Source organism: Opisthocomus hoazin, chromosome 13, assembly GCF_030867145.1.
Source record: "Opisthocomus hoazin isolate bOpiHoa1 chromosome 13, bOpiHoa1.hap1, whole genome shotgun sequence".
NCBI lineage: Eukaryota > Metazoa > Chordata > Aves > Opisthocomiformes > Opisthocomidae > Opisthocomus > Opisthocomus hoazin.
Genome location: NC_134426.1, coordinates 20,281,638 through 20,306,767, shown reverse-complemented (window position 1 = coordinate 20,306,767; position 25,130 = coordinate 20,281,638). Strand labels below are relative to the sequence as shown.

At 42.6% G+C, this 25,130-nt stretch overlaps 1 protein-coding gene across 17 annotated transcripts in view; it reads left to right on the top strand.

Annotated features, from left to right (window-relative positions):
- Positions 1-21,393, top strand: part of ARVCF (ARVCF delta catenin family member) — a 300,745-nt gene extending 279,352 nt beyond the window's left edge. For 16 of the 17 annotated variants that reach the window (XM_075434691.1, XM_075434687.1, XM_075434698.1 and 13 more), the window contains 9 exons: positions 1,161-1,288; positions 2,238-2,388; positions 3,775-3,967; positions 5,134-5,245; positions 5,830-5,920; positions 7,141-7,194; positions 12,477-12,568; positions 14,628-14,741; positions 16,141-21,393. In XM_075434691.1, the coding sequence (XP_075290806.1) occupies positions 1,161-1,288; positions 2,238-2,388; positions 3,775-3,967; positions 5,134-5,245; positions 5,830-5,920; positions 7,141-7,194; positions 12,477-12,568; positions 14,628-14,729 (923 nt within the window). In that variant the 3' untranslated portion in view covers positions 14,730-14,741; positions 16,141-21,393. The remainder of the gene's footprint in view (positions 1-1,160; positions 1,289-2,237; positions 2,389-3,774; positions 3,968-5,133; positions 5,246-5,829; positions 5,921-7,140; positions 7,195-12,476; positions 12,569-14,627; positions 14,742-16,140) is intronic. The other variant, XM_075434695.1, reaches the window with a different exon arrangement.
- Positions 21,394-25,130: the final 3,737 nt, after the last annotated feature.

The following is a 25,130-nucleotide window of genomic DNA, read 5'->3' as shown; positions in this document are numbered from 1 at the left end:
GTAATGCCTGCTGAACTTTACTTACTGTAAACACCCCAAAAGCCACTGATCCAGAAATATGTTCCAGTTACAGTGACAGCAGATGAGCCTATGCTGGGCATAGGTTGCTTGTGCCTTCCTGCACTCACCAAAACACTTGAGTGGATTTAGGATTTTTGGTCACGTAATCTGAACAGCACCATGATCTTTGCAATTGTGTTTGTCTAGCAAGTCCTTTAACTGAATGCTTGCATACTCTTCCCTCATCGATGCAGCGTGTCATGCCACACAGTGAAAAGAGATAGATAAAAATTACTTCAAAATATTCAACAACTTGGAATGATGGAGTTCTTGCCTAAGACCCCCTTTTGAATGTGGATAGATGAATAAATCCTAATCCTATGGATGAGGAAGTCAAGACACGGATGCTCCTGTGAGTTACTCAGCATCACAAAAGGAAATCCGTGGCAGAGCTGGGAATAGTTCTCATTCCTGTCGTGCTTAAACTGCAAAGCTGATGCAGTCACTCTGGGCGTATTTAGTTAACATACGTGTCTGTCGCAGTCTCTCGGTGTGATAGAGTGCTGGTGTATTTCTTTATCTAATACTGGAACTGGAGTCAGCATGTCTCCCTGCCCCTACCAGTTGGAATTTCTAGTCGCTTTGACATCCTGCATCTTTCTTTTGTCACCCAGGTGTGAGAAGGGGGTGGCTGATGTGATTGTGTAGCTTGCTCTCTTTGGCCCTGTTGTTTGTGCCTGTAAAGGTACTGAGATAGATTTCAATGAAAACAGGAGTGCAAGATGAATTTTCAACCTAATCTAGAGATGCAAAGTAGGAATTGTAGCAGATGAAAATTGTCTCTTGTCACCTTGTTATTACACACATAGACACAGCCTGCTAGGCACTATAGAGTAAAGCACGGATTTCAGGAAGAATCGTGAACCTGCAGACAAGCAGAGGGGACCTTCATCCCAGGTGAATATCCCAGCCATGAGTTCCCGTGTGCACCATTTTCAGTGACTGTGAATATAATGTCCCGAACATGGCAGAAACCCTTCTTTCTGTGGTGTAGCTTTCTCTTGACTGTTCTTATATGTGATTAAATAAAGGTATGTGTTTATTCATACATTGCCTTCTCTGCTTCTCTTGCTTCTGTTCTCCTTTTTCCCCACCTGCAGGTTTTGAATTACTGTACCAGCCAGATGTGGTCCGACTGTACCTCTCCATCCTCACTGAAAGTCAGAACTTCAACACTCTGGAAGCTGCAGCAGGGGCTTTGCAGAATCTCAGTGCTGGCAACTGGACAGTGAGTGCAATCTGCTCTTGAGTCTTTTTAGTGTCCTTTGTGTAAGCAAAGAACAAAGCATGTTATAAGTGCACTGTTACTTTGTGCACTGACGTCTCCTTTAAAAAGGAAGGAGGTGGGAGCTCCAGAGAAACCATTTCCATCTTATTTGCCCCCTTAAGATGTTTTGCAGCTTCTGGACGGATGGTATTTACATAGTGGAAGTGTCACTGAGTTCATGATGATTTAACCATGAGTAGGTTTTACTACTTAAACCACTAACCATTGCTTCGTCCATTCAGAAAAGCCTGTTGTTAGATGATTAAGTGTCCTGAACACTTAATTCATTGGATTGTTAGATTGCTTAGGAAACTGCACTCCAAAGTCTCCTCTGATACCCTCTCTGAAGCATCTGCAGCACTAATCAGGCAGTTCTCTCAAAGGCCTGAGCACTTCTAGAACTGCATGGCAAAGTGGACTGATCGGCAGCCTGAGGAGCAGCAGGGTGGTGTTTCACAGCTGTCTTGAATACAGTTTATTTTAAAATCAATCATGGAACAGAATAAAAGCATGAAATGGGAGGTGGGGGAAGATAACAGATGCTTTGGATGCTTTACTGTTCCCCTTCGAATGACCTCTTTTTTCCTAATCCAGAGGGATGTGTTTTCACACAGAGGTGTGTACAGAACAGATGCTGGCAGATGACACTCCTTCCTTCTATTTCTGTTCTCTTTCCCCAGCAGCTTGCTAAGCTGCAGGATGAACTTACACATCCTTCCTTCCTTGGTGCTTGATGAACTTGAATGATGGCTTAAGTTGTAGATGCATCGGCACACACAACTTAACTAGTCTTTGCAGGGGAAAAAAAAATTAATTACAGCACTGAAAGAAATGCCGGGGCAAGGAAGGGACAGGTATATGAACTCACAATACTTTGTGTTGTTTCTTTTCCTGTGTGTGTTCTGATTAGTGGTCCACGTACATCCGTGCAACAGTGCGGAAGGAGAGAGGCTTGCCAGTGCTTGTGGAGCTGCTCCAGTCCGACTCTGACAAGGTTGTGAGGGCTGTGTCAATTGCCCTGAGAAACCTTTCCATGGATCGTCGCAATAAAGATCTTATAGGTATTTTCTGAACTTCTCTAACCAAGCTGGGACCTTGGATACCCTTGAGACACCTCATGTTTTCTGTCACTTGTGCTGAGGATTCATTTTGTATGCAGTTTCCATCCGCACTAAGATTACTCTGTAGCCACCAAGTGGAGGGCTGTCATCTCAGAAAGTACTTCCAGCAGTACAACCGTTTGTACTTCCAGTACAAACAAGCCGTGGTTTGAGGGGAAATCTCTAACTCGGGAGTGAAAAGAGATGTAGGTTTTTGCAGGAGACAGGAGTGTGTGTAGGTGTGCAGAGGATTGGGGGGGTCAAGAGTTTTCTTGTCTCTTCCTGAGCTCTGGCTGACATGGCACTTGTGCTCCTCGTCGCACGTGGTCGTTACAGAGATGTTGCTCCTTAGGCCTGCTATTTATATTATAGAGGGAGTCTTGCCCTTGGCATGCTGAGCTAAACTGGGGAAGTGCAGTGGGCTTTAAAGTTGTCCCTTTTTTCTTGCTTCCTCCTTCCCTTCTCATCGTTTTGCATGGTAGCGACTTGTAGAAGCTGGACGCCAAACAGCTTACTCTTCTCCAAGTTAGTTCTTCAGCAGCACTCGCTACCTTCTGTCCAAGGGGGTAAATAAGTATTCACCTGCCCATAAACCAGCATCTTGAAAGATTCAGCTGCGAGTTGAGTTTTTCTCTGGATGCCTCCATTTAACTGATGTATTTGTTTAAACTATAACCTCGTCAGGCCAGGAAATGTTGGTCACATGTTTAGGGCCATCACCCAAGTTGATACTAAGAAGTAGCAAGATGGGATTCTGCTTTAATACATCAAGTTCTTTTTTTTAATACTTCAGAGGTGTAGCTAGGCAAATGGTACAGACAGACACCCAGGGGTGATAAACTACGGACTCCTTGTTTTTTCTCCAGTACTATACACGGAGAAGGCTAACTGCACCCAGGAGGAAATACTGTTACCTTTGCTGCTGGAAGGTTAATAAATGCATGGCTGCACACCTTGCCCCAGAAGGCCTATTGCAAGGCTAAGTTGAGTAAGCCGTGTGCGTGTATTAGCATGAATATGCGGCATTAGCAGCAGCTACTGGATGCTTTTTGCCTCAGGCATTGCAAAGTATGATAGATGCTGGCTGTAAAATTCTCGATAAAGATTGCTTTATTTTTTTTTTCTCAATACCTTTTAGTGTTCATGATGAAGGAGTTTGTCATAGGTATCAACTCTCAATCCCATTGAAATAATGAATGATAAATACACAAAGTTACAGTCTTGAGGTTCAAAACACATACATTATAAAGTTTTTTGACATAGCAAACACCCTTGAATTTTATCATTTGGATGGGAAGCTGAAATGATGATTAGGGCGGACTAATGGTATCTCTTCCCCTTATCTAGGTAGTTATGCCATGGGGGAGCTGGTAAGAAATTTGCCCAGCAGGCAGCAGAGATCTGCAAAGAACCTGGAAGAGGATACAGTGGTTGCGGTGTTGAATACCATCCATGAAATCATTACTGACAGCTCAGAAAATGCAAGGTCTCTGATCCAGACACAGGGCATTCAGAAGCTGGTAGCTATCAGCAAGTCAAGGTAAGTGACAGTTGAAGGCAAAATGCAGAAGAGCTCACTGCAAACACGAAAATGTCACTGTGAACAGTAGCTTTTGCTTTGTGAAAGTATTCAAGCATCCTAACCTTTCAGAGGCTTTCATTTCAGAGTAATTACTATACACGTAGTAAAAACAGTCAGCACCTATAATAGGCTTACTTCATTTAAAAAAAGTTAATAGAGTAGTCATTTCAGTCATGTTAAGACATGCTCTGTCCTTGTCAGATACATCTTAGCACCATGTATGCATTTAGCAGACATCATCTGCAGTGAAACCATGATCTTTATTTTTAGTGGGGGAGGCCTTTTTTGTGTGGCAGCTTTGTGTTGCTGGAATGCCAGTGATGAAATCTGTTTCTTTTAAGTAAAATGGTTAATGATGTGCAGTAATCGTGCTGGCGGAAGGGCTGATGGTGGTAATATGAAGTGACGAATTTTCACTCTGCCGTTCTGTTGAAAACTGTGTTCTGACTGCTTTAGACCAAAGTTTTGTTTGGTTCAGCCTGTTAGACATGAGCTTCTTTTTAGGTGTGTTTTCAGCAAACGTCAGTATTGGGTTGCATTGCTACGAAATAGCAGAGCCAACCGAGAATCTAGCCCTGTATTATTTTACAGAGGGTGCTTCTGTACTGACTTAGGAAGGAATGGATAAAATTTCATTTTGTGTTCAAAAATAGCTTATCTTTTGCTGACCCAAATTGCGTTGTAAGGTATTCTAAACCATGAAGCAACTTCATTGAACTGTAAGGAATATATGTAAGTTGGGGTGAAGGTTTGAAAAGTGGCTTAGAACTTGGGTTTTGGTTTTTTTCCTAAATAAATCCAGACAGGATGGAATCCATCTGTCTTTTGTTAATGACAGCTACAAGATAAAAGAGTCACCCTGGCCTCAGTGCTTGCCCAGCAATACACGTGAAAACCTAGAAATCTGCACAATTTACAACTTTTTGTTTGTTTTGTCAGCAACTACGTATAGATATGAAGAAGTCACCAAATGATTTCACATATGTCCTGTAGCTTATAGGTTCAAAGAAGTAGCTGTGTGGAGTACTAGGTTCTCCTGGACATTGTTTTGGTGCAAAGAAGGCAATGTATGAATAGTATTATATAGTTTGATACTTAAGCTCTGATTTTATCTTGCAAATCAGCCAATCTCCCAGAGAAACAAAAGCAGCATCTCACGTTCTTCAGATGATCTGGAGCTATAAGGAACTACGAAATGCCCTGCAGAAGGAAGGGTGGAACAAATCACACTTCCAGGTAAAGGTGCTGGGTCTTAGATTAGTTATGGAAATGCTCGAGTGGAAGATGTCCTAACCTGGTCTAATATTATAGTCTGATAGATTGAGGGCTTGGGTTCTGTTCTGGTAGGTGATAGAACAGTGTATCGTAATCTGTTCAGTCACAGCATTGTGCGTGTACTTGCTGAGTGTGTTTTTCAGTGGTCTGTGAAATACAGCTGTTTAGGTTTTGGAAGTATGCCACCTCGTGTAGGCCAAATGCCTGTGCTTTACTGGGCATGTCTTTTCTTAGTTGTGTCTCATTTGAAACCTCCATCTAGCAGTATAGCGCAGCGGCCTGTTCTTGACATGCAGCCTCCTCATCTTCCCTTGTGGAAAGGTTTTGCTCCTTTTACAGACCAACAATGCTAATGTTTAGGTAACAGGAAAAAAATTTCACCAACAAGTATATATGAAAATAAAAACCACTCCAATGCTGTATTATCAACAGAAGGAGGGCTTAGCAGCATTCCATGATCTCTCTCCATACTGTTGGTTTGTTTATTTTTCTTGTTCAATTTTCCTGAGTAGCAGTTTTGTATTTATGTGACTTTTGTCTCGTAGTCTGTTTCTGCAGCTCCAAAGGGTTCCAAAGGTACTGCTGGCAGGTCTGGCTATGATGACAGCACTTTGCCCCTGGTGGATAAAAGTCAAGGTCAGTTCTGCTCTGTATCACTTTTTCTGTTGTGCTTTGCTTGCTTGTTTGCTGGATTTCCACATCTGTGTTACAGCAGTGATAGGGCCAGGAGCAAGGGGGTGAAAATGTATTACTTAGTGCTGCTTTTTACCCCACAGTTCCAAAATGTTCAGTCCTATTAGCTGGATATGGATAGTACTCCTTCCCCTGTGAAATGTACACTACCGATGTTGTTTTCTCAACCTGTATGCAACATCATCAGTTAAATCTTCCTGGGAGAATTTGAGATGGATGTGAGTTGGAACCTTGAAAGAGTAGAAGAGCCTTGCTTGACAACATTAGTAAATCTAGCCTTTAGCCAGGAGTGGGCTTGGCCTTACCGCGACTCAGTATTGCAGTCTTTTCCTTTCTAAATAAATGTCCCTGTTTTGGCAGTGCTTCTTCCTCTGCTGTGCAGGGTTTTTTCGTGGGAGATGGTTTATCCAAAGGCTAGCTAAACCTGTCTGTGCTTGTTCATCAGGCCTGACGCAGCCGTACCAACGCTGGTGGAGCTCCAGCTTTAGCTTCATTGTGACTGCTTTGTCTCTGAGTCTGGTTCTAGTTTCTAACACTCAGTTGTCCAGATTTCTTCTCAGAAATCGTCTCGTATGGCAGAGTTTGCCATGTTGCACTTTACCTGGTTTAACTGCAGATTACTGCAGAATACACAGCCCTACACTGCCTTTCCTGTTTCCACCTTCCCTGACTTTGATCAAATCCAGCAAATTATGCAGACAGAGGATATCTTGGGTCAGTTTGCTGATCTGACAACAAACTTCTTGTTTTCTTTGTGGGTTAGCTTTCCTTTGGCTCAGGAGGCTGCTAGACTGGATTGTGTGCCACGTGAAACTGCACCCTTACTTTCTTTCTTTCTCTTCTCTTCTGGAGAGACCAGAGAGAAGCTTATTGAGAACAGTAGGTAGTCCAAAGCAGAACTGTGGTTTCTGTTACCACTTGGAGAGAGGGAGCTATATTACAGTGCCAAAGCAGAAAATGGAAGGATTACGTGTGCTCTCTGGAGAGCTTAGATCAAACCTCCCTTTCTGAATGGATAACAGTTGAATAGTTTGGGGTTTTTGTACAGTAGTCTCTGCATTCAGTACTTTATGGACCTCTCTGGTCCTGTGACTAACTTAAAACTAGCAGGTGTTGAGAAAAGCAAATGTAACTCACATCATTCCAATGATTCTGTTTTATAGATAACGAGAAGACTGGGAGTCGTGATATGATACCTATGGATGAACTTGGCCCAGGTAACTTCAGTCATAGATCGAACCCTCTGTCTGTTTCAGTAGAGCACACTGCCACTCACAGGAAAGTTCAAATATTTCTCTAGGTGATATTCTTTCAGATGGATGAAGCTGACATTTAAAAACAGAACATTACCTTACAACACATTGGTCATCGTCTTTTTTTTTCCTGCCTTTTTTTTTCTGTTAAATACATGTAGAGTGTACACACGAATGTCTCCACTACTTTAAGCATATAACAGAGAGATACTGACCTAGGTTTCGTTCTAGTCTCTGGCCCTTGAGGCAGCTGCATTCCCTATTACAGATTTGGAAGTCTGGGAATTCAGAAGGGGAGGGGGGAAAAAAAAAGAGTTGAAAAGGTACTTCAGTGTAATGCTTGTGTTTAAATCCGTTCTGCCTGTGTTTTCTGTAGGTAACACCAAAAGTAAGTTAGTATGTCTGATATTCATGGCTCTACCTTTCATTTACCTGCATCTAGCCAAGCCTGGCTTTTCCTATGGAGAGAGAACAGCCACCTACTGTCAGTGAAGTGCTTTGAGACTGATAAGCTCTGTAGGTCAAGACTTGTAGAGGGTTTTTTCTTTACTGGGGTAGATAAAGGTGCTGTGTGGTCTCTTGGGAATTTGCTTTACTTCTTCCGGTTGACATGATTAATATATATTAATGCCTCAAAATCAAACAGTTTAATATACTGCTATTTGTGATTATAGCTGAAAAAAATAGCAAGTTAGAACCAAGCTGAAAGCCAAGCACGTTCAGAAGTTAAAATAACAGGTCTATATTACCTTTTGTATTCTTAGAAAAATGAGAAGCCACCTGCCATGAGTCAACTGTCCGTATGTATTTTACCTAAGGGAACACTGAAACGTTTCTTCTCACAATGGAAGAAAATAACTTTGGAGAAGATTGCCTGGCAGGATAGCTGTGTGCTAGCAGGCGCTGCAGCGTGGGTAGTGCTGATTGTTTTTAGTCACAGTATTAACTGTTGTCTTCTGCTTTCAGGAGTTACTGGTACAACTCCGAGTACAAAATGAAATGCAAATTAATAGCATATGTACATCAGGCAGATTCTCTGGGCTGTTCTGTTTCCAATCTTTTTATCACTAGTAGAAGATGAAATCTGTCAAGTTTTCCTGACTCCAGCTCTTAAGTACTTTTTAACTTCAGTATGACTATAGCTTTGTGCTGTTTCAGAAGCCAACTGAGAAGGGACTAAATTTATCCAGTTTACTATCCTTAATTCCAAGGAACTGGAATAACAACTTAGTACTTAATCTTTTCCAAATACCGTATGTTTTTTGTCGTATGGGCATACTTACATGAGGAGCTGCTCTAGACTGTATTTTCTGATTTTAATGTCGTTGTGGACTGTTGTATTCTGGAGTTTTTGTTCTTTTCCACTCTGGAGTGAACTGGCAGGTACAAGGAGCAGAACATCAACGTGCAGTCCTCTGGGTTTGTACCTCCAGTATGCAGTTTGGTTGTATCTGCACATACTCCACACCAGTCTATGCTGAGCCTCTAGGAGAGACTGACCTCACATATGTTTGCAAACAATATGCATGACAGAGTGCCAGAGAAAGTTGTGCAGCATCTGAGCGCTTTTTTTTTATTTCTCTTTATTGCAGAAAGTGCTGTGCCCTGGTTTTAGTTGTGTGGTTTTTCCCTTGCCTTCCTCTCTCTGACTTGATTTGCCCTAAGATCTTTCTACTTTATGTTCACTGTCTTTTAGAGAATTCTCATCTGTCTCCAGCTTTGTGTTGTCCATTTCACTTAATTCCGATGCTTCCAGGTTGCATAGTTGTCTTTCTGCTGTGCTGCTTTGGTACTGCACTGTTAATTGCCTCAGACACATTAGAGTGTGCCAGTGCAGAACACGGGGAGTTGCCGTGCCACACAAGTTAGAGGTACCCAGCTGTTCAGCTGGGCCCTTCAGCCCAGAGTGTTCATCCTGCCCCCCTGCAGTGTAGAAGACTGCTTGTTCCAGGACATCAGCGCCTGTCTGCCACTGTATCTATTGCCTGTTTTTATCAGGGTTCAGCTGTCTCGGTGCCTTGACCTTTACTGTTAACCCATGTTGACTCTATTTCAAGATTCCAAAAAGAAAATTGCTATTGGTATCTTGGCTTATTTGCTAATGCGGGGGGTGGGGGGTGTCATCCTTCTTTATCAAGGAAATTAATTTGCTATCAGTGTGGCTAGGGAGGCAGAAGGATACACACCCCATCAGTTGGCAGTACTAGAGCAGTCGAATTCCTGCTGTCTGGAGCAATGGGAGGACCTGGGTAGAATGCGGATGTCCTGGGAGATGGAAGAAAACATGTATTATAAGGTACCATGGCATGCACTCGACAGCCCAGTGCAGAGACCGCTCAGGTCTGTCAGACTTCATCAGCTCCAGACAAGTAGCTCTGCACCGAGAAACCTGAAGATCATCAATGCTTGTTGTCACAGTGCTGCCTGAGGGTGGCTGTGACCCTGAGCTGTCTGTAGAAGCAGCAGAACTGTGATCTCCAGGCTGTATGCCGAATTTGTGAGTTCTCCAAAACTGTAGATGTGCCTTAATTAACCTACAGTGAGTCAGACAGGAGCACCTGGGAGCTGAGAATTATTCAGGCCAGAGACACATGGTTCAGACGCCCCTGTCCTGTATGCCCATCTCCGGGCATAACTTTCCTTTCTCCTCCTCCTCCTTTTTGATGGGTCTGGAGGTTTGATCTTTGAGTTTATGAAATTTATGATGCCGTTAAAATGTTGTTGCAGAGTGAATGGGAGATAGTCAGTGAAGCAGTACAGAAGACAACAAGCAGAAAGTTGAGAGAGAGGAATAAACAAGCCAAGAATGGGATGTCCCTCTACTGATCAATGAAACGTGTCTATACGCAGGATTGTATTAACTCAGAATAATGCACTTACGTCTTGGAGCAGTGAGATCTGTATAGGTCTCCTTTATGCTACAGAAAGAGTTAATTGTGATCACTTTTTACAGTGAATCTGAAACATGGGAGAAGCAGTACTTTCTAATTTCTGTAGAGAGCTGTGGTCCTTGGGGCACTGAGGTATTACTTCTCTGATGCAGCCTCCTTCAAGATATTTCTCATTTTATTAGGTCAAATCATGAACTTCCTGTCTCTGCTGCTGCTTAGCTTGACAGACTCATAGCGCAGTGTGTGGTTTTTAGAAACACATGATCTATTAGTGCTGATGTGTGCAGCAGCGTTAGCATGCAGATGACACAACAGTGGGCTGACAGTATGAATTGCGTAATATATAGGAATTTAGATATGAAGAACAAAGTTCATGACCGTTCTTTGTTGTTAGATTACTGCCACTGTGCAAAAGCTTGATCTTCCTGTTACTGCTGTCCTGGCTGAGCATGGTTTTTTAATTTTTTAGTAGTATTAAAGATCCATTGTGCTTTTAATTTTTTGTGATTACAGTCCTTACTTCTGACCTTGCTCCCTGGGAAGTACCACAGCTGCCATACTTCACTTAGTAGCTGTTGCTTTCTGGGGGTAGGTTAAAGGTTTCCGTTGTATCTTGGCAATTAATTTAAAAAATGCTTGTGGATCAGCCATGATGGCGGCACTACAAAAATGCAGTGATCTATTGCATCATTGTGAGTATAATTAATATGAGATTATGAAGAGCTACCACTCCATCGTTGTGACTTTAATTTTTTTAGGGAATCGGGATGTTTTCATCATTTAAATACATACCTATGTGAACTATTTACTCCAAAACAAATGATGAATCTTTAGATTAGGATATGACTTATTAGCAGTATTCATGCCTGTCATTTGAAAGAGAACGAGTGAAAGAGAATTGGTCATGCGTTCCTCCACAAATGTTGGCTGGGTAGGAGGATGAAGCTGGCAGGCTTTAGGGTTTTTCTTTTTGGAAAGGAATAGCCAAGGATGTTATTGTCAACAAAAAATTGCAAATAAAGCTCTGTGTAGCAATTATTTTCATGCTTTAAGATCTGTGTACTATGTATAACTCCAAAATTCTTTCATTATTTTTCGGCAGCATGGTTAAATAATCTGTCACTCTGGATGATGTCATAAATATATGCTGCTTCAGGTGCTTGTTACAGGTCTGTGTGCACTGTGATTCATAAGGTGCACGGTAAAACTACAGCTCTCTTAAAACTTAACCTGGCTGTGGCCAGCATAAACCGCATTTAGGGCCCTGCTCTGCGCCTGTGTTTGGTGCAGGTCGCTGTAGCTGCAGGTGCTTTTGCCATGTGGGCCAACAGTGCCTCTTCGTGCCACTGGAACCCCACAAAAAGCATGAGTTAACTTTTTCTTAATGACCTATTGCAGACAAGTAATAAACTGAGAGAGGAGCATTTTGGTAGTTTATGTAAAACGTTTTTCTGATATTCTAAGAACCCAGTTTGTCAGGACATGAAAACATTAATGATCCTTCAGTTACACAAGGGAAAACAAAAGCGTACAGGGAGCTGTAAATTTGAGTGCCATTTACTCCAGATTACAATGCCGTCAAAGCAGAGCGGGAGAGGCTCTGTTTGTCACTGATAATGAGGGAAATCTGATGCATCAGGAAAATAAGATTTGCATTGGCTGACAAGGATTCCAAGCAAGGGTTCTGAAATAATTAGAGCCATTTCTTTATAAAACCCTCTTGCACTTTTCTTCCTTGTGTTCATCATGCTTTCATATTGTTTCTTAGTTGTCAGGAGAAAAAGGCACCAACAGGTGCTACTCTGTAATGAAAGACAGCCCAAGCACAGCCGGGTTTGCATCGAGATTTCTTCCAACTCCACAGGCCCTTTTTCTCAGTGCTGTGAAAGGGACTGTTCCAAATTATTGTCATGTCCTGCTAGTAGTCACGCTCAGGAAGAGCGGGGACATGCTGCAGAGCATTCAGGGAATGAACGCAGCCGATTAATCAGGCTGCTAAGCGAGGAACACAAGATTTGGGCTGAATTTGGAGCTAATTAGCCACAGGGCACAAGATGACAACTTGCTGCTTTCCTTGGGCACACTAAAAATTGCAGCAGGCTGGGATGAAAACGGTGCTGCTTGCTAATGAGTGCCAGCATCTGGCGGTGATACAAAAAGAGGGGGTTTCTTTTTAGTTTTAAGCTGGTAAAAATGACATTTCAGAGCTGGAGCAAGTGTGAAAAGCAGGCTGCCAACATCTTTGGGTTGTGACGTTTATTTTCCTGTTTCTTTGCTGAAGAATTCTGCTAGCCTCAGCTCTGGTTTTGCTTTTGTTTGTGCTTCATGCCTGACTGTCTTGTTATTTCTCCTCAGATGGGTACTCCACCATTGATCACCGGGACAAGGAGCGCAAATACAAGACCACTGATAACACGGGGGATGCCTCGGAGAAAGAACCTTTAAAAGTGAGCTTCCTCTTACTGCTGAATGCTAGTTAGTGCCGTGAAAAGAAAGGAAGCCTGGTGTCCTCAGCCAGAAATACAGGGCAGTTACTCACCAGGGGGCTGTAAAGGGCTGCCTTTTTTTTTTTTCTCTCTAAAGGCATCCTTTTGTAACTTGGCACTTGGCTAACTAGAAATAAAAACAAAATGCTGCTTTCCAGTGCAGGAGCAAATGCAGGCAATCACTGTATTCTTGTAAATGGATGAGGCTGTAAAAACAGAAAGTGTTTGTTCTGTCACCCTCGTCCAGGCAGCATTCCCTAGCCCTAAAGTGTATAAATGTGCTCAGACTTCGTTCTGAGAATAGTCACTTCAGACCGTCACACTGCTTCATTGTTTTCAGAACGAGAAGTAGGCGTGAGCTTGTGTGTCTGTGCACAGCAGTGTGGTGAACGGTATTCGTTTCCCCAGTTCACAGTCCTGACAGTGGACTATGGGCATGGGCTAAGGAGATGGAGGGAGACACACGCATAATTGTGTGTACTTTCTAAAAACAAATTCAGACCACTTTCTAATTTAAAAAAAAAAAAAAAAATCTTGCTTCACAGAGCACTTTATTGTGGGTTGTGTGCAAATGTGACTTAGTAAGCTCTGTGTAATTTCTGTTGCACTGCTATGCCTTTTCAGCAGACCTTTTTAAAAGTCATTTAATGCTGTGGCCGTCAGTTCTCCCTGGCATCAAAACAAGTTTGTGTTTTCCCCTGGGGAAGTAATTTTGAGGAGGATTCAGTGAAACAAGAGCCAGTGGTAGGAAACACTGTTGTTAGTCTGCAGAACGCTGTCCTTAATAACCTTCAGCACATTGCTAATAATATCAGAAAATCCAGGTGATTCGTGTTCAGTGGAAACAATTAAACTTCAGTCAGCTGAAAGGAGACCCCACTATTACTGAACCAGGGAAATAAAAAATGTGATTTGGAGAAAAGTATTTCCATAGATCATGAATTAGGAAGATGTCCTGCTGCATCAGTCTGCCTATATTAACTTGCCTGGTCATGCATTTCCTGCTGTGTCCTGTCTTTCCGTGAGGGTACACCCTGGAGAATGGCTTCAATCCAGCCAGACTTCTTTTAGGCACAGATCACTCTCTTCGGTTTGCCAGCTCTGGGTATAGCTGCACCCAGGCTGCCCAGCTGGACTTTTTGATAGAGGTGGTTGTGCTCTTTCATTTGTTTTTGAAAGTGATGAAACTGAGCTGATTACTCAAGTCACGCAATGTGGCCCCCTGCTCCAGTGTGGCAAGAGATGGCCCTGCTTGAACCAGTGTCAGTGAAGTACAGCTTCTAGTTCCCTCATCACAGTTCTAATACATTTTCCTAGGATGCAGTGGGGATGGATCCACAAAGTGACTTAAGAATGTTGATCAATAGGTGCTTGACAGAAAATGTCCTTCTAAGGAAAATAGGCTAAGGCAGGAAAATTAACAAATACTTGTTATTTTTACCACTCAATAGTCATTAAAGTAGTCCAATACAACCCTCAAAATCACATCAAGCAGTGCAAACTGCAGTGTATGTCTGAAGTGAAGCACAACCCAGAGTTCAGTGAGTAGCTGCTTTGCTTTCACAAGAAAAAGAGAAGAAACATTTCACATCAACGATGTGTCTCTCATAGGCTGTGCAGCCTCTTGGTTTTAAGGACAGAGGGTAACCTGAATTCAGCCCGTTGTATGCCTCCAAGGTATGCGCTGCCGTGCCCTCAGATGGGCAGAGCTGAGCAGTTGCTACTCCTCTTTCTTCCTATGCTCTGAAACAGAAATATATCTGTGGGGTCTTCTGGCTTGTGAACTGTTCGATAACCCTGGCTCTGAGGCTCAAGAGTGGATGAGAACTGTGAATAATGATGGCAGGGAAGTGCAGCCTTTTGGCTGTTGCATATGCTTTTGTCAGTATTGTGCCTTTGCTGATCTTGTTTCTTTCTCTGACACTAATTTTCCCTTGTGGTCCTTTAAGCTGACTTGTTTGGTGGTTTTGTTTGATTAATCCGCTCTGTTTTGCCTTTAACTCCTCACCCTGTGCTGCAGAATGACACAAATAGGAAAAACATTAACAGGAGTAACAGGGCTTCGGTGAATCTGGTGGATGCCCGTGACATTAAACCCCAGCCTGTTGACTCCTGGGTCTAATTTGCATGCATGGTAGGTCCTTTTAATGGTAATTGGTGCTAGTAATTAACTTGTCTCATGCATGATCTGTATCGCTGTGGAATCTCTTCAAGGCTAACCGCTAACTGGGTCCTTTCAGACAAATGAACATGCATTTGAAAAAAAGTGGTGTTTATATTATTCAGTGTATCCTTAATGAAATGCAATCAAACACCACTGTTTGATTAAAAAATAGCCTGTCAAATCGCCAGACAGGAAATTAATATTGTGAATGATTGGTTGTCAGCTGAAATGTGAAAGATTTCTGCTGTTAGGCCACGGGAATGAATTTGATTAGTGTGTTCTTGCTTCCAAACATTTCTTTCCCCTCTATGCTCATTGTAAGGATTAGCCTGAGACTTAAGGAAAAGCATATCCTTGACTATTTATGGACGTCCCCTCAGGCTCCCATGAATTACACAGCTCTGCCCATCTGCAGGAAAGCTGCTGGCTGTACACAAGTTACTTTGCAAGGAGAGATGATTTTGGTTGCACAATAAACGTTGACCCACAACTCCCACTTCTGAATTCCTCTTTTTTTTCTTTCTGTCGCTGAAGAAAGGTGCCTTTTTGTCGCTTTCTAATTCTCTGCCTTTGCCATGTGCCAAGTTCCTCGGTAATGTCACTGGCCTTTCTTTGCTTCTGCCACTGCTAGTCTGTCTCCTGCTGTCTTGCTAGACAGCTCTCTGCCCTCTGCCCTGGTTGTACCTTCTGGCACTCCATCAGATGTGATGCTACGTTTGGAAGAGCAGGTTTTGTGCCCCTGGCTATGACTAAAGGAAAATCGTAGTGACTGTTTGAAGGCACTGGGCAACTTCCCCATCAGAGTGGACAGTAGGCCTTAAAGGCCCAAATTCCAAAACATCATTCACTCCCATAATTCTACACGGAAAACACTTGCATTAGTGGAAGAGTCCTGTATGGTTTTGGGTGGCGGTGGATTATTTCTCCCCCCCCCCCTTCTTCATTTAAGAGTCTAGTATAAGTGCCCAAGTGCTTGCAGATTGTTTCTGTTCCTGGGTCGGAAGCACCTGCCCGGAGCAGGCTTTCACCACTGCCAGGTACTCTCTTACGTAGCCACACAGCAGGCCCTGGCACCGTTGGCTTCCCACAGCTGGTCGGCACTGCATGGTCAGCCTTGTTGGCCCAGCCGAAGGGCAGGGATAGATATATGTGTGTAGTGCCCATATGCTTCACTCCCGCACTCTGAGCAGTGAAGGCTGACAGGTGGGGTACAGAAGTCTCTGCTCGTTTTCTCACATTCATACCCTTCAAGGAACCCGTGTAGTGGGGATAGGTTGGCATTTCCAGTCAGTGTCCTACCACTGGGTGATGGAGATCACCAAGGTCACGTTACTTGCTGGTATTAATCAGCTGTGACTTTATTTTGCAGGGCTAGAGTCCAACCACATTATTTTTAACTGAGGGGGAGAAACAAACATTGAATCGACACAGAGGATTTCATCAGTCACCACTGCCATTTTGGAGGGCGCTGCATCACCGACCAGGCTGCAGATTCTAGGAGAAAACACAACTGACTGCCATTGCCAACCCCGGAGCACCATGCCTTACAGCGAGACAGTTTGCTTTTTATCTCCGTTACATTCCCGTCAGAAATAGCCACCACCTTCTCCTCCCTCCCACTCCTGCAAGAAGAAAGCAAGCAAGCAAGAAAAGAGAACCCAAGCTTCCGTCTAGATGGCCACATTCTTAGGTGACTCTTACATGCGGATGGTGCCAAGTGTGAGAAGTGAAGGTTATGTAGCAGCAAAGACGACAGCTTCACAAGTGAAAGAGAAACTGCAGAATATTTGAAATAATATCGTAGGTGTAGCCATGAAGATAATAGCACTTTCTGGTTTGGGGCTCATTGTTTTGTTGTATGTTTTGGGGGATTTCTTTTGAACTGTGAATCTAACATTTTTAAAGGGTTTTTGAAAAATGTTTAGATTTTCTCTATTATTTCCACAGAAACTGCAGGAATGTTGAGTGGGTTTATTGGATTTCAATGAAGGGACAAAATGCAGAACAAAAACTCTTAAACGCTGGTCAAATGAACTGGAGAGTGGATGACAAAATTGATGCAAGCTGTATAATCTGCTTTTAGAGTAAGCTATATCAATCACAGTGCTATATTATCATTATAATCTGATGTACGATACTTCTGCCTTTTGAATTACGTAATGGCTCTGTTTTTATTTCCACATACTGAAAAGCAGGTTATTGAAGGTTTCAGTGTCCCTGGTTCAGAAATATGAGAATTGGAGTTGGCTGGCTTCTTATTTTCTTGTTCTCAAAGATTGCAATAAGGAGCTTTTACATTCTAAATGTACTAGTGTTGCATTGAAGATGGTTAATAATTTGTTTTCCCATAGCTGTTAACACATTGGAAGAAAATAGGAGCTTTTTCGCAGGATGTCTTATTTTGAACACACTATAAATTTTAGATGGGTCTGTCACTTCTGTTTGATGGTAAATTGGTCACTGTTGGATCCGTGTTTGCTTTGGGCTATCGATCCTGATGAGAAACGCCAGAAAGAGAACTGGCTTGGTGTTTTTTGAATCATCATTGTGATTTCTGTGTTCCTTTGGTTTTGTTTTGAGATTACATATTTCAGTTGGTGCGAAAATCACCCATGTGCAATGGTTCTCCTCTAAGATGCCAAGGCCTGCTTTGTGTAAGGGGGAATTTTTACCTCATGAGAACGTCCTCTGCATATATGGTATCTGGCAATGCCGTGAACTAAATTACTTCAGATCGCTGATTTTCTCCAGGCATTGGTCAAGGGAGGGCAGCAGATGAGAATAGGAAGCAAATGTCTCACTAGTAGCCTCGGAGGACTTTTGCTGATTTATTTGGTTGCCACTGTTCTTTGATTGCCACATTTAGCTTTAAACAAGCTCCTAAAAACGGTGTGACAGGAAAGCACATTTTTGAATCTAGCAAACATCATTTCCGGTTTTCAGTGCCTGCCGTTTCCTTTGTAATTAAAAAGGGGAAATATCCAACAACCTCACCTCCCCCAAAATATTACTGTAATAGTAAACATCTTAAATTTTTGTAAAAAAAAAATGAAAAACTTTAAAAAAAAAAAAAAGGCAAGTACCAAGAGCTTTGTATCTTCTTGAGTATATTAAAAATTTGACATGAATACATATATATAAATAAATAAATCTATATATCTATATATATATATTGTTGTGCAGAGGACAGGTTAACAAAACCATGTAAAGTAGTTTGCAGGAGAGGGAAGCATTTGTTGATTCAGGGAAAAAGACTGATGCCAGAGGCTGTCAGTGATTTGGATGATACATGTGCTCCTTCACACCCTCCCTTTTTGACCCTCATCTTCCACGTACGTTGCAGTGGTCACTTCTGGATCCTGGGGAAGGTGAAGTTGCTTGGAGCAAATTAAGATAGCAAAGATTTGTTTTTTCACCTGCAGGAGAGTCCTATTGGGCCAAAGATGCTCAGCGGATCAAGGGAAGCAGAGATACATCTGTGATTATCTGTGTCGGGGCAGTGTCTCTCTGTGTGCAGACATAAAGTGTGGCAATGAAACCAGATACATAGTCTGACTGTATATTATATCAATGGTGCTCTTTTCATACTTGTTCTGCCAATACGCGGAGACCCTTTTAACCAAGCTACACAGAAGAGTTTTATATCACTTTTGGTTATGTACTTGGTGTATTCTTTTTGTATATGAAAGGATTTTTTTAAAAACGTTCAGTGATTAGCAATGGAACCTGCTTTGTAGCTGATTAGAACAGTGTAAGAGAAGGGCCGTGCTGTCAGTCTGTCCCTGATCTACTTCAAACCATATACTTACCAAAGGAGTCTGAGCAAAAGTTCACTTAAAATAAAAACCTGACTGTTGAAAGGAGTCTCTGCTAAAACTTTGTGATTTAGTTATTGTACAGATATTTTAAAGCCAGCAAGAGGTTAACAGAAAAAAATGCAGGAATGGGGAAGTGAAGTGACTAGGGGCCAATTACGTCCATGACCTCCTATCCCAGACATCCCATGGGTCTCAGTGGGGCCCTACCGGGACACTCAAAATCTGGATTGGAATCTACTTGGGTCTCTGTCATTAGTGGGCTAAAAACACTGAGGACTGTTTGAGAGGCAGTCAGGCCCTATCCCGCTTTTCCCCAAAATCCTCTTTGTATTTACGCTGCATCCTGTGATGAGCAAACCTCCGTGTCAGGCTAAGTGGCATTGCAGCAAACTGTTCCTTGTTTTCCTGGGGGTAAGTGTTCATGGCAGCCAGCGTAGGTGTGAGCTGATGACCTGGTTTATTGCTGCAGAAAAGTGAAGGATGGTACGTCAAGAAGAAATACCAAGTCTATGGGCCAAGACTTCCCCTGGGAATCACACGTCTTACCCCTGCTCTTCCCATGTCTTAAAATAACGACTAATTCCCGAGTATGTAGCAATAACCCATCATTTACATTACTGTGTTTTTTTTTCTTAACAAACTGTTGTTTGGATGTTGAGGAAAGAAAATGGATTGGGGGTGACTTGCGTGTGAGACTGTCGCCTTGTATTAGCCCACCAGCTGAAGTCCAAAGCAAGACACTTTGAACCAGGTCTGGTGATTTAATGTCCTTTTCACCTATGGCCAGAAGCTGGCGGGTGGGATGTGTGCCCACACCTGCCCTCACCTCTCCCCTTGTTGGCGCAAGTGTGACTGGCTGTTTGAGCTGTTCTGGGAAGTGGGTGGATGAACCTGTAATTGTTGTATTTTGGCTGCAGGAACTGTATGTAAAGAAGGGAAAGTGGCAGTGTGTGTGACTAAAGCTGCAGTAGGGTCTAGAGTCTCCTGCTAAAAGGCAGGCAGTGCTTTTCAGGGCTCAGGTATGTGACCTCCTCTTTTCTTGTTGGCTCCACTGTGAAAACTGGAGGGAATCTGCCTGCAAAGGGCTGGGGCAGAAGAGAAATTTCTACCTGCAGGAATTCTAGTGGGAGGGATGGTTGTGGAAGGAAGCGATGGTGTTGCAAGACTCCTGCTAAAGAGGAGGAGGAAATTTGATGGCCCAGTGAGGGCTGAGATAACAGGGGAGAGGGCAACTTCTGATGGCGTGCAATTACTGCAGAACTTTCTTCCCAGGGAGGTGGCTTGCACATCTCCCAGGCATCTTCAGTAAGCCGTGGAGGTTTGGTTTTACTTAAAAAAAAAAAAACAAGTGTGTCAAGACTGCCCTGGAGAAGCATCAAGTTTGGTTGTTGAGTGTGAGAGCAATTGTGCTTACAGTTTCTGAGGTTGGTCTGTCTGTTTGCAGAATCCAAGAGTGGAAAGGCAAGGCTGTAGGACATTCTGTCTTGGAGTTAAGTAGCAACTTGGCCATAAGTGTAACTTGACAACTCAAGATGTGTTGCCAGCTTGAAATGCTCCTCAGAGCACAGCTTGGGCAGCCATAGGTCCTGATCTTCAGTGTCTTCTGTGCAAAACACCTGCCTATCCTAGTTCTCCTCTTGTGCACTCAGACATGCCGATTCTGAGTGCCTCTGTGTCAGGAAAGCAAATCCTGTCTGTATTGCCAAGACATCACAAAAGGGACTGACCTGGGGACTAGGAGCTGGCTTGTTGCAAGTGACACATCAAGAAAGCAGGGGGTGGCATGCTTCTTACAGCAGAGTAGTTAAAGTTCTTGCCAGCTCTGAGGAGCAGATCTCAGTGATGATTTCTAGCATGCAAGACTTACGCTGGGCAAAGCCGTTTTCACTCCTAGAGCAGTTCGTGAGGTTGAAGGTGGTGAGTTACCTTCTGTTACTTGCCTTAAAGTTGAGCATATTGGCTCAGCTGCCTGTGAGAGAGGCGCACATGTTAAATCCTTCGAGTAAGCAAACCTTCAGAAGCCAAATGGGCACACTGGAGTGGTATAGCCTCTTCCGCTGTCTGCCCGCTCAGTGAAAACTACAGTGTGTCAATAACTTCAGCCAGCGTTTTTGTGCTGTTGAGGTGGAGTGGTGCTCTCACAGTTTTTGAAGGTGTTTATATAGGCATAGTTTCTTGCAAAATTTCTTTGTTTTGATGCCCCTAGAATCTGGTATTTCTTTATCTTTGACAGAGAAATCATCTGATTTATTGGTACAGTAACTAATCTAGTGCATTTAAGGGAAAGGTATTATGAACCTTTTTTTTTCTGTCTTAAGTTTTACATCAGGGCAGGATGTTCTGAAGTCCAAGGTGAGGAGGAAGATAGCGCAGATACTACAAGGCCTGCCAATCTGGTTCTTACTGTTCAGAAAAACAAAATAACTAGACTAAAAAGCTTACTGGTAATTAGTAGCTAATGTGTTTGTAACTATCATGTGCCTTAAAATTTTCATGGTAGGAGAATAAAAAAAAAAAATCAACAATGTGTTTTCTGTAATACTGCTCAACATCCTCTCTGTAGTTTAGACTGGTGGGATTTTGCATTGTATTTACACTGTACTATAAACTGAATGGTTTGATTTTACAAGTATGGAGAGGAAAAAAAAGGTGGATTATGCTTTTCATAGAACAAATGTTACCGTGACAGAATGTATTATTATTATAGGATCTTTCCATAATGCAGACAAGTAGAATGCTTGTTAGAAACCAGGTATGTAGGGTAACAATTTGGTGTGTTTTCAATAAACCATGCCTGGAAAGAATACATGTGCCATTGGTTATCTTTTTGTTAAATATTCTTTGGCCTGCGGCAGGGGATTATTCAACCCTAGCTCAGGTCAGCACTCTGTGTGTTAGTAAAAGGTCAGTGGTAATGAGGGTAATTGGAATATCCTTTAAACTAGTATAGCTGAAAATGTTTGATTCGTTGCCATATGCTGGAGTTACAGCACAACATCCTGTAAGGACCCTTGACTGCAGATCATGGGGTTTTTTTCCTTTTTAATATACAAGCATATTTCTGTGGGAAAGATGTCTGTGTCACTGTTCAAAGGCCTGCACATTTGGGACCACAAGCCTAACTTGCTGGTGGCTTTTCCATTTGGGAAGTTACTAACCGTCCCCAATTTAGTCATAAAATCCATGTAACTTTACGAAGATTCTCTTTTCTGAAATGTGTGCGAGTATTCTCGTGTGTAAGAGTAACAGAAAATCTTTATGATAGCGATATACGAGGTTTGGTTGAGATGAGAAATTGTTATTTTGGGGATGTGCCAAATAATTTACATTTGTTGCTGTGTGGGGGAGAAAAATCCTGATACTGGAAAGTCAACTGTGTATTTCAGGTAACAACCAGTTACTGACAGATCTTAATTCTCTTCAGCACTGCCTCACGTTCATCTGTGCTGTTAAGATCAGTAGGGAGGCTGACGACTTCAAGACATCATACTTAATGCCATGCCTTCACGAAGCATGACAAACCCCAGTAAATCTTGACATGAGCATTCTGCGAGGTCTTACAGATAGAGTGGAGGTCAAGTTTTCTGTGAGTGAAAGGGTGATGCATCATTGCCAGTAGCAGAGTTTGCCGTACATTAATGCCTGATTGTACCATTCACAGTACTGTAAGATTCCATTTACTTACAAGTGCTTGCAAACAGCAGCTTGCCTTCCCTCTGTATTTCAGATGTCCTGAGTGCATCCCCAGGAGTTTTGTATAATCATCTCCAGATTCTGTTCTTGCAGCTGGAGGATCTAATTTCACAAGTACTGTGGTAAGAGGTGGGTTCCTGTGCTTAGCATCTTGCTCATAGGTATCATCAGTGTTGCGCTGCAATGAGGAATCTGATGTTTTCTTTGTGGATGCACTAATACGGCAATGAATAGGTAAGGTACTGAGCTAAAACAAATATGTTGTTTCTACAACTGACCTTTTATAGCTGTCAAAGTGATTTCATTTCCAGCTTATCACCAGTTGGGCAAATGGAAGCACAGAGTCCTGCAGGTGAAAGGTTAACCTGGTAACAACGGGCACGAAATAACACAGCACTCATCTGTTTAAGGTTTCAGCAGTGTCTTGGGGGAATATTCTGTCTTCATGGGTCTCTTCCCCAGTGTCTTACAGTGAAGATCTCTGTGCAGCTGAAGCACAGCAATGGCAGAATCATTCTGGTATGAGCTGACGGGATTTTTTACAACGGGAGGTTGTTTTATAATGGGACCATTAACTGAACTGTACGGACGGAGGCAAAGACTGAAACTCTTTTACTACGTTTAGTGTGCGTGCACAGCAAACATAGCTAGCTGTTACTCATAAGAGACCTTATAATTGATTCCTAATTGATTGACTACTCAACCAAATAAGCATGAATCGCTGCCCGGGGGGTGTCACCTTTGGTGTGAGAGTTGGGATCTCAGCGGTGTCTCTCTTGCTGCTTTTGAAGGGATTTCTGTATGTTCTCTTTGCTGTATCTAACGTTTGACCAATTGCTCAAAATTCTCCAGTGGGGTGCTTTTCAATTCCTCATGACAATGGGAGGAAGCACCAACTCCTGTACAAATATATGATGACTGCTGTTTGCTCTGAGTAACTTCTGCTGTAAGGATTGCTACATGGGTGCTGTTATGCTGAATTTGGTGTTAAATTAGGAAGTGAAAGGGACTAGTGCTGGATTCACCTTCCTCATAAATCCTCCTCCTCTCTTGTACAGTGATTTAAAGAATCAGTTCAGTATTTTGAAAGACAACAGCATGTCCCTTTGAGCTGAGAGAGACTCTGGCAGAAACCAGACCTTACTTTCAGGTGCTGCCTGAATCACTAAGACAACCTAGAGAGCAGCTGTCATTTGGAGAGTAGATCTCAGTTAGCAGTATTTGGTGGGGTCAACCATTTGTGACATGAGTTGAGAATTGGCTGAAAGCAGTATGTTGTTTTAGGGGAGTTCTTTCAGTTGGGAGCTTTCTGTCAGTGGTACGCTCTCAGTGCACAGTCTTTGAACACGTGCTTCCAGATGCACGGTTCCATACCTGGTTTGTGCAAGAATAGGTTGTGTCTTCTAATTGCAATAGGCTGATGTTGCAGTAACACTCAGTAGGTTTTTAGAATACATTTGAATTAGAAGATGCATTGTCTACATTTTGCTTCTCCCAGAATTCAAAGCATGACTTTATTTTGAAAAGTAACGCTTCTCCCTGGGAGACTTCACATTTATGTGTCAGTGACTCCAGATCGCATTTGCTCAACTGACCAAAAGACTTTTTTGTAATTGTCAGTCATGCAAACAGAGTCAGGCTTTTTCCTTTTCATCCCTTGCCACCAATAATTAAGAGCATTTCAGAAGTGTGGTCAAGCGGAAAACTTTTTCTTGCGTATGGAATTCTGTAAATAATCTGATGATACATACACTGTGTTTTACCATTTGCCATGTGGGAGATCCTTTCTAATGAGTTAAAATATCTTTTTTTACTAAAAGGTGGCTGTTGTATTTGCACATATATTACACATGCATTATTCACTAATGCATCTTTTGAAACATCTATGCTAGCTCTACAGGTTCCCTCCTGCCCTAATTTTCTTAACAGTCTCTCAGATGGTAATTTTGGCCATTAAGTAGCAGTAGGAATGTATTTTTCTGATCCTCTCTTGTAAAGTGCAGAGCAGTCTACCTGTTTTCTTTTACGCTTCCTTCAGCATGTATCTGAGACTTTCGTTTGTTTATCAGCATGCGTTAAGCATCCCGCTATGGCAGGAGTGTCTGTTTAGGTGCAAAGGTGTTTAAAGCTAGAAACAGAATACTTTGGAGTTATGACCTTAGGTGTACAGAAAAAATTTCTGGTCAACTGTATGTATCCAGATTTTCCAGTGTGCTCTGGAAACGTGTGTATGCCAGTAAGTGGGCTTGAAGATTATTTTCTTTTGCAGATTTTGCAAAAATTGTTTGGAATCACCTGAAGGACTTTGGCCTAGTGACTTTGAGTTAAGCATGAATAGCAAGACGACGTGCTGTTAAGCAAGCTTACAGAATAAATCATTGACATTCACAGTGTGAGGTGAAAGTGTTAGAACTCAGGGTCTGCTCCTATGCAGGACAGCACAACAGAGTCACAAGGGGCTGCTTCTGCATAATCCAATCCAGTATAGTACATCTTGTGTCTCTCTCAGTGTGTGAGAGTTTAAACTGTTAAAGAAACTCTCATAACGTGGTCTTGTCATATCCCTGTGAAATGCACACAATTAGAAGCTGGCTGGGTCACGAGCGTTTGCTTGGTCACTTGGACCATTTCTAAACTGACTCTGTCACCTTTGCTATGCTCATTATTGGTGTCCTGGAGATGGATTTGCTGTAGCACACAGGCTGGGGTAGATACCACTTCAGTAAGGTGGGCTAAAAAAGGAAGAGGCTGGTAACAGGTCTGAAAGAATCCATAATGGGAAAGATGGTAATGGTTGTCCCTGATTTCCACTCTGATTTTCAGCTGTTGGATCTTTCTGTGGCTGTTA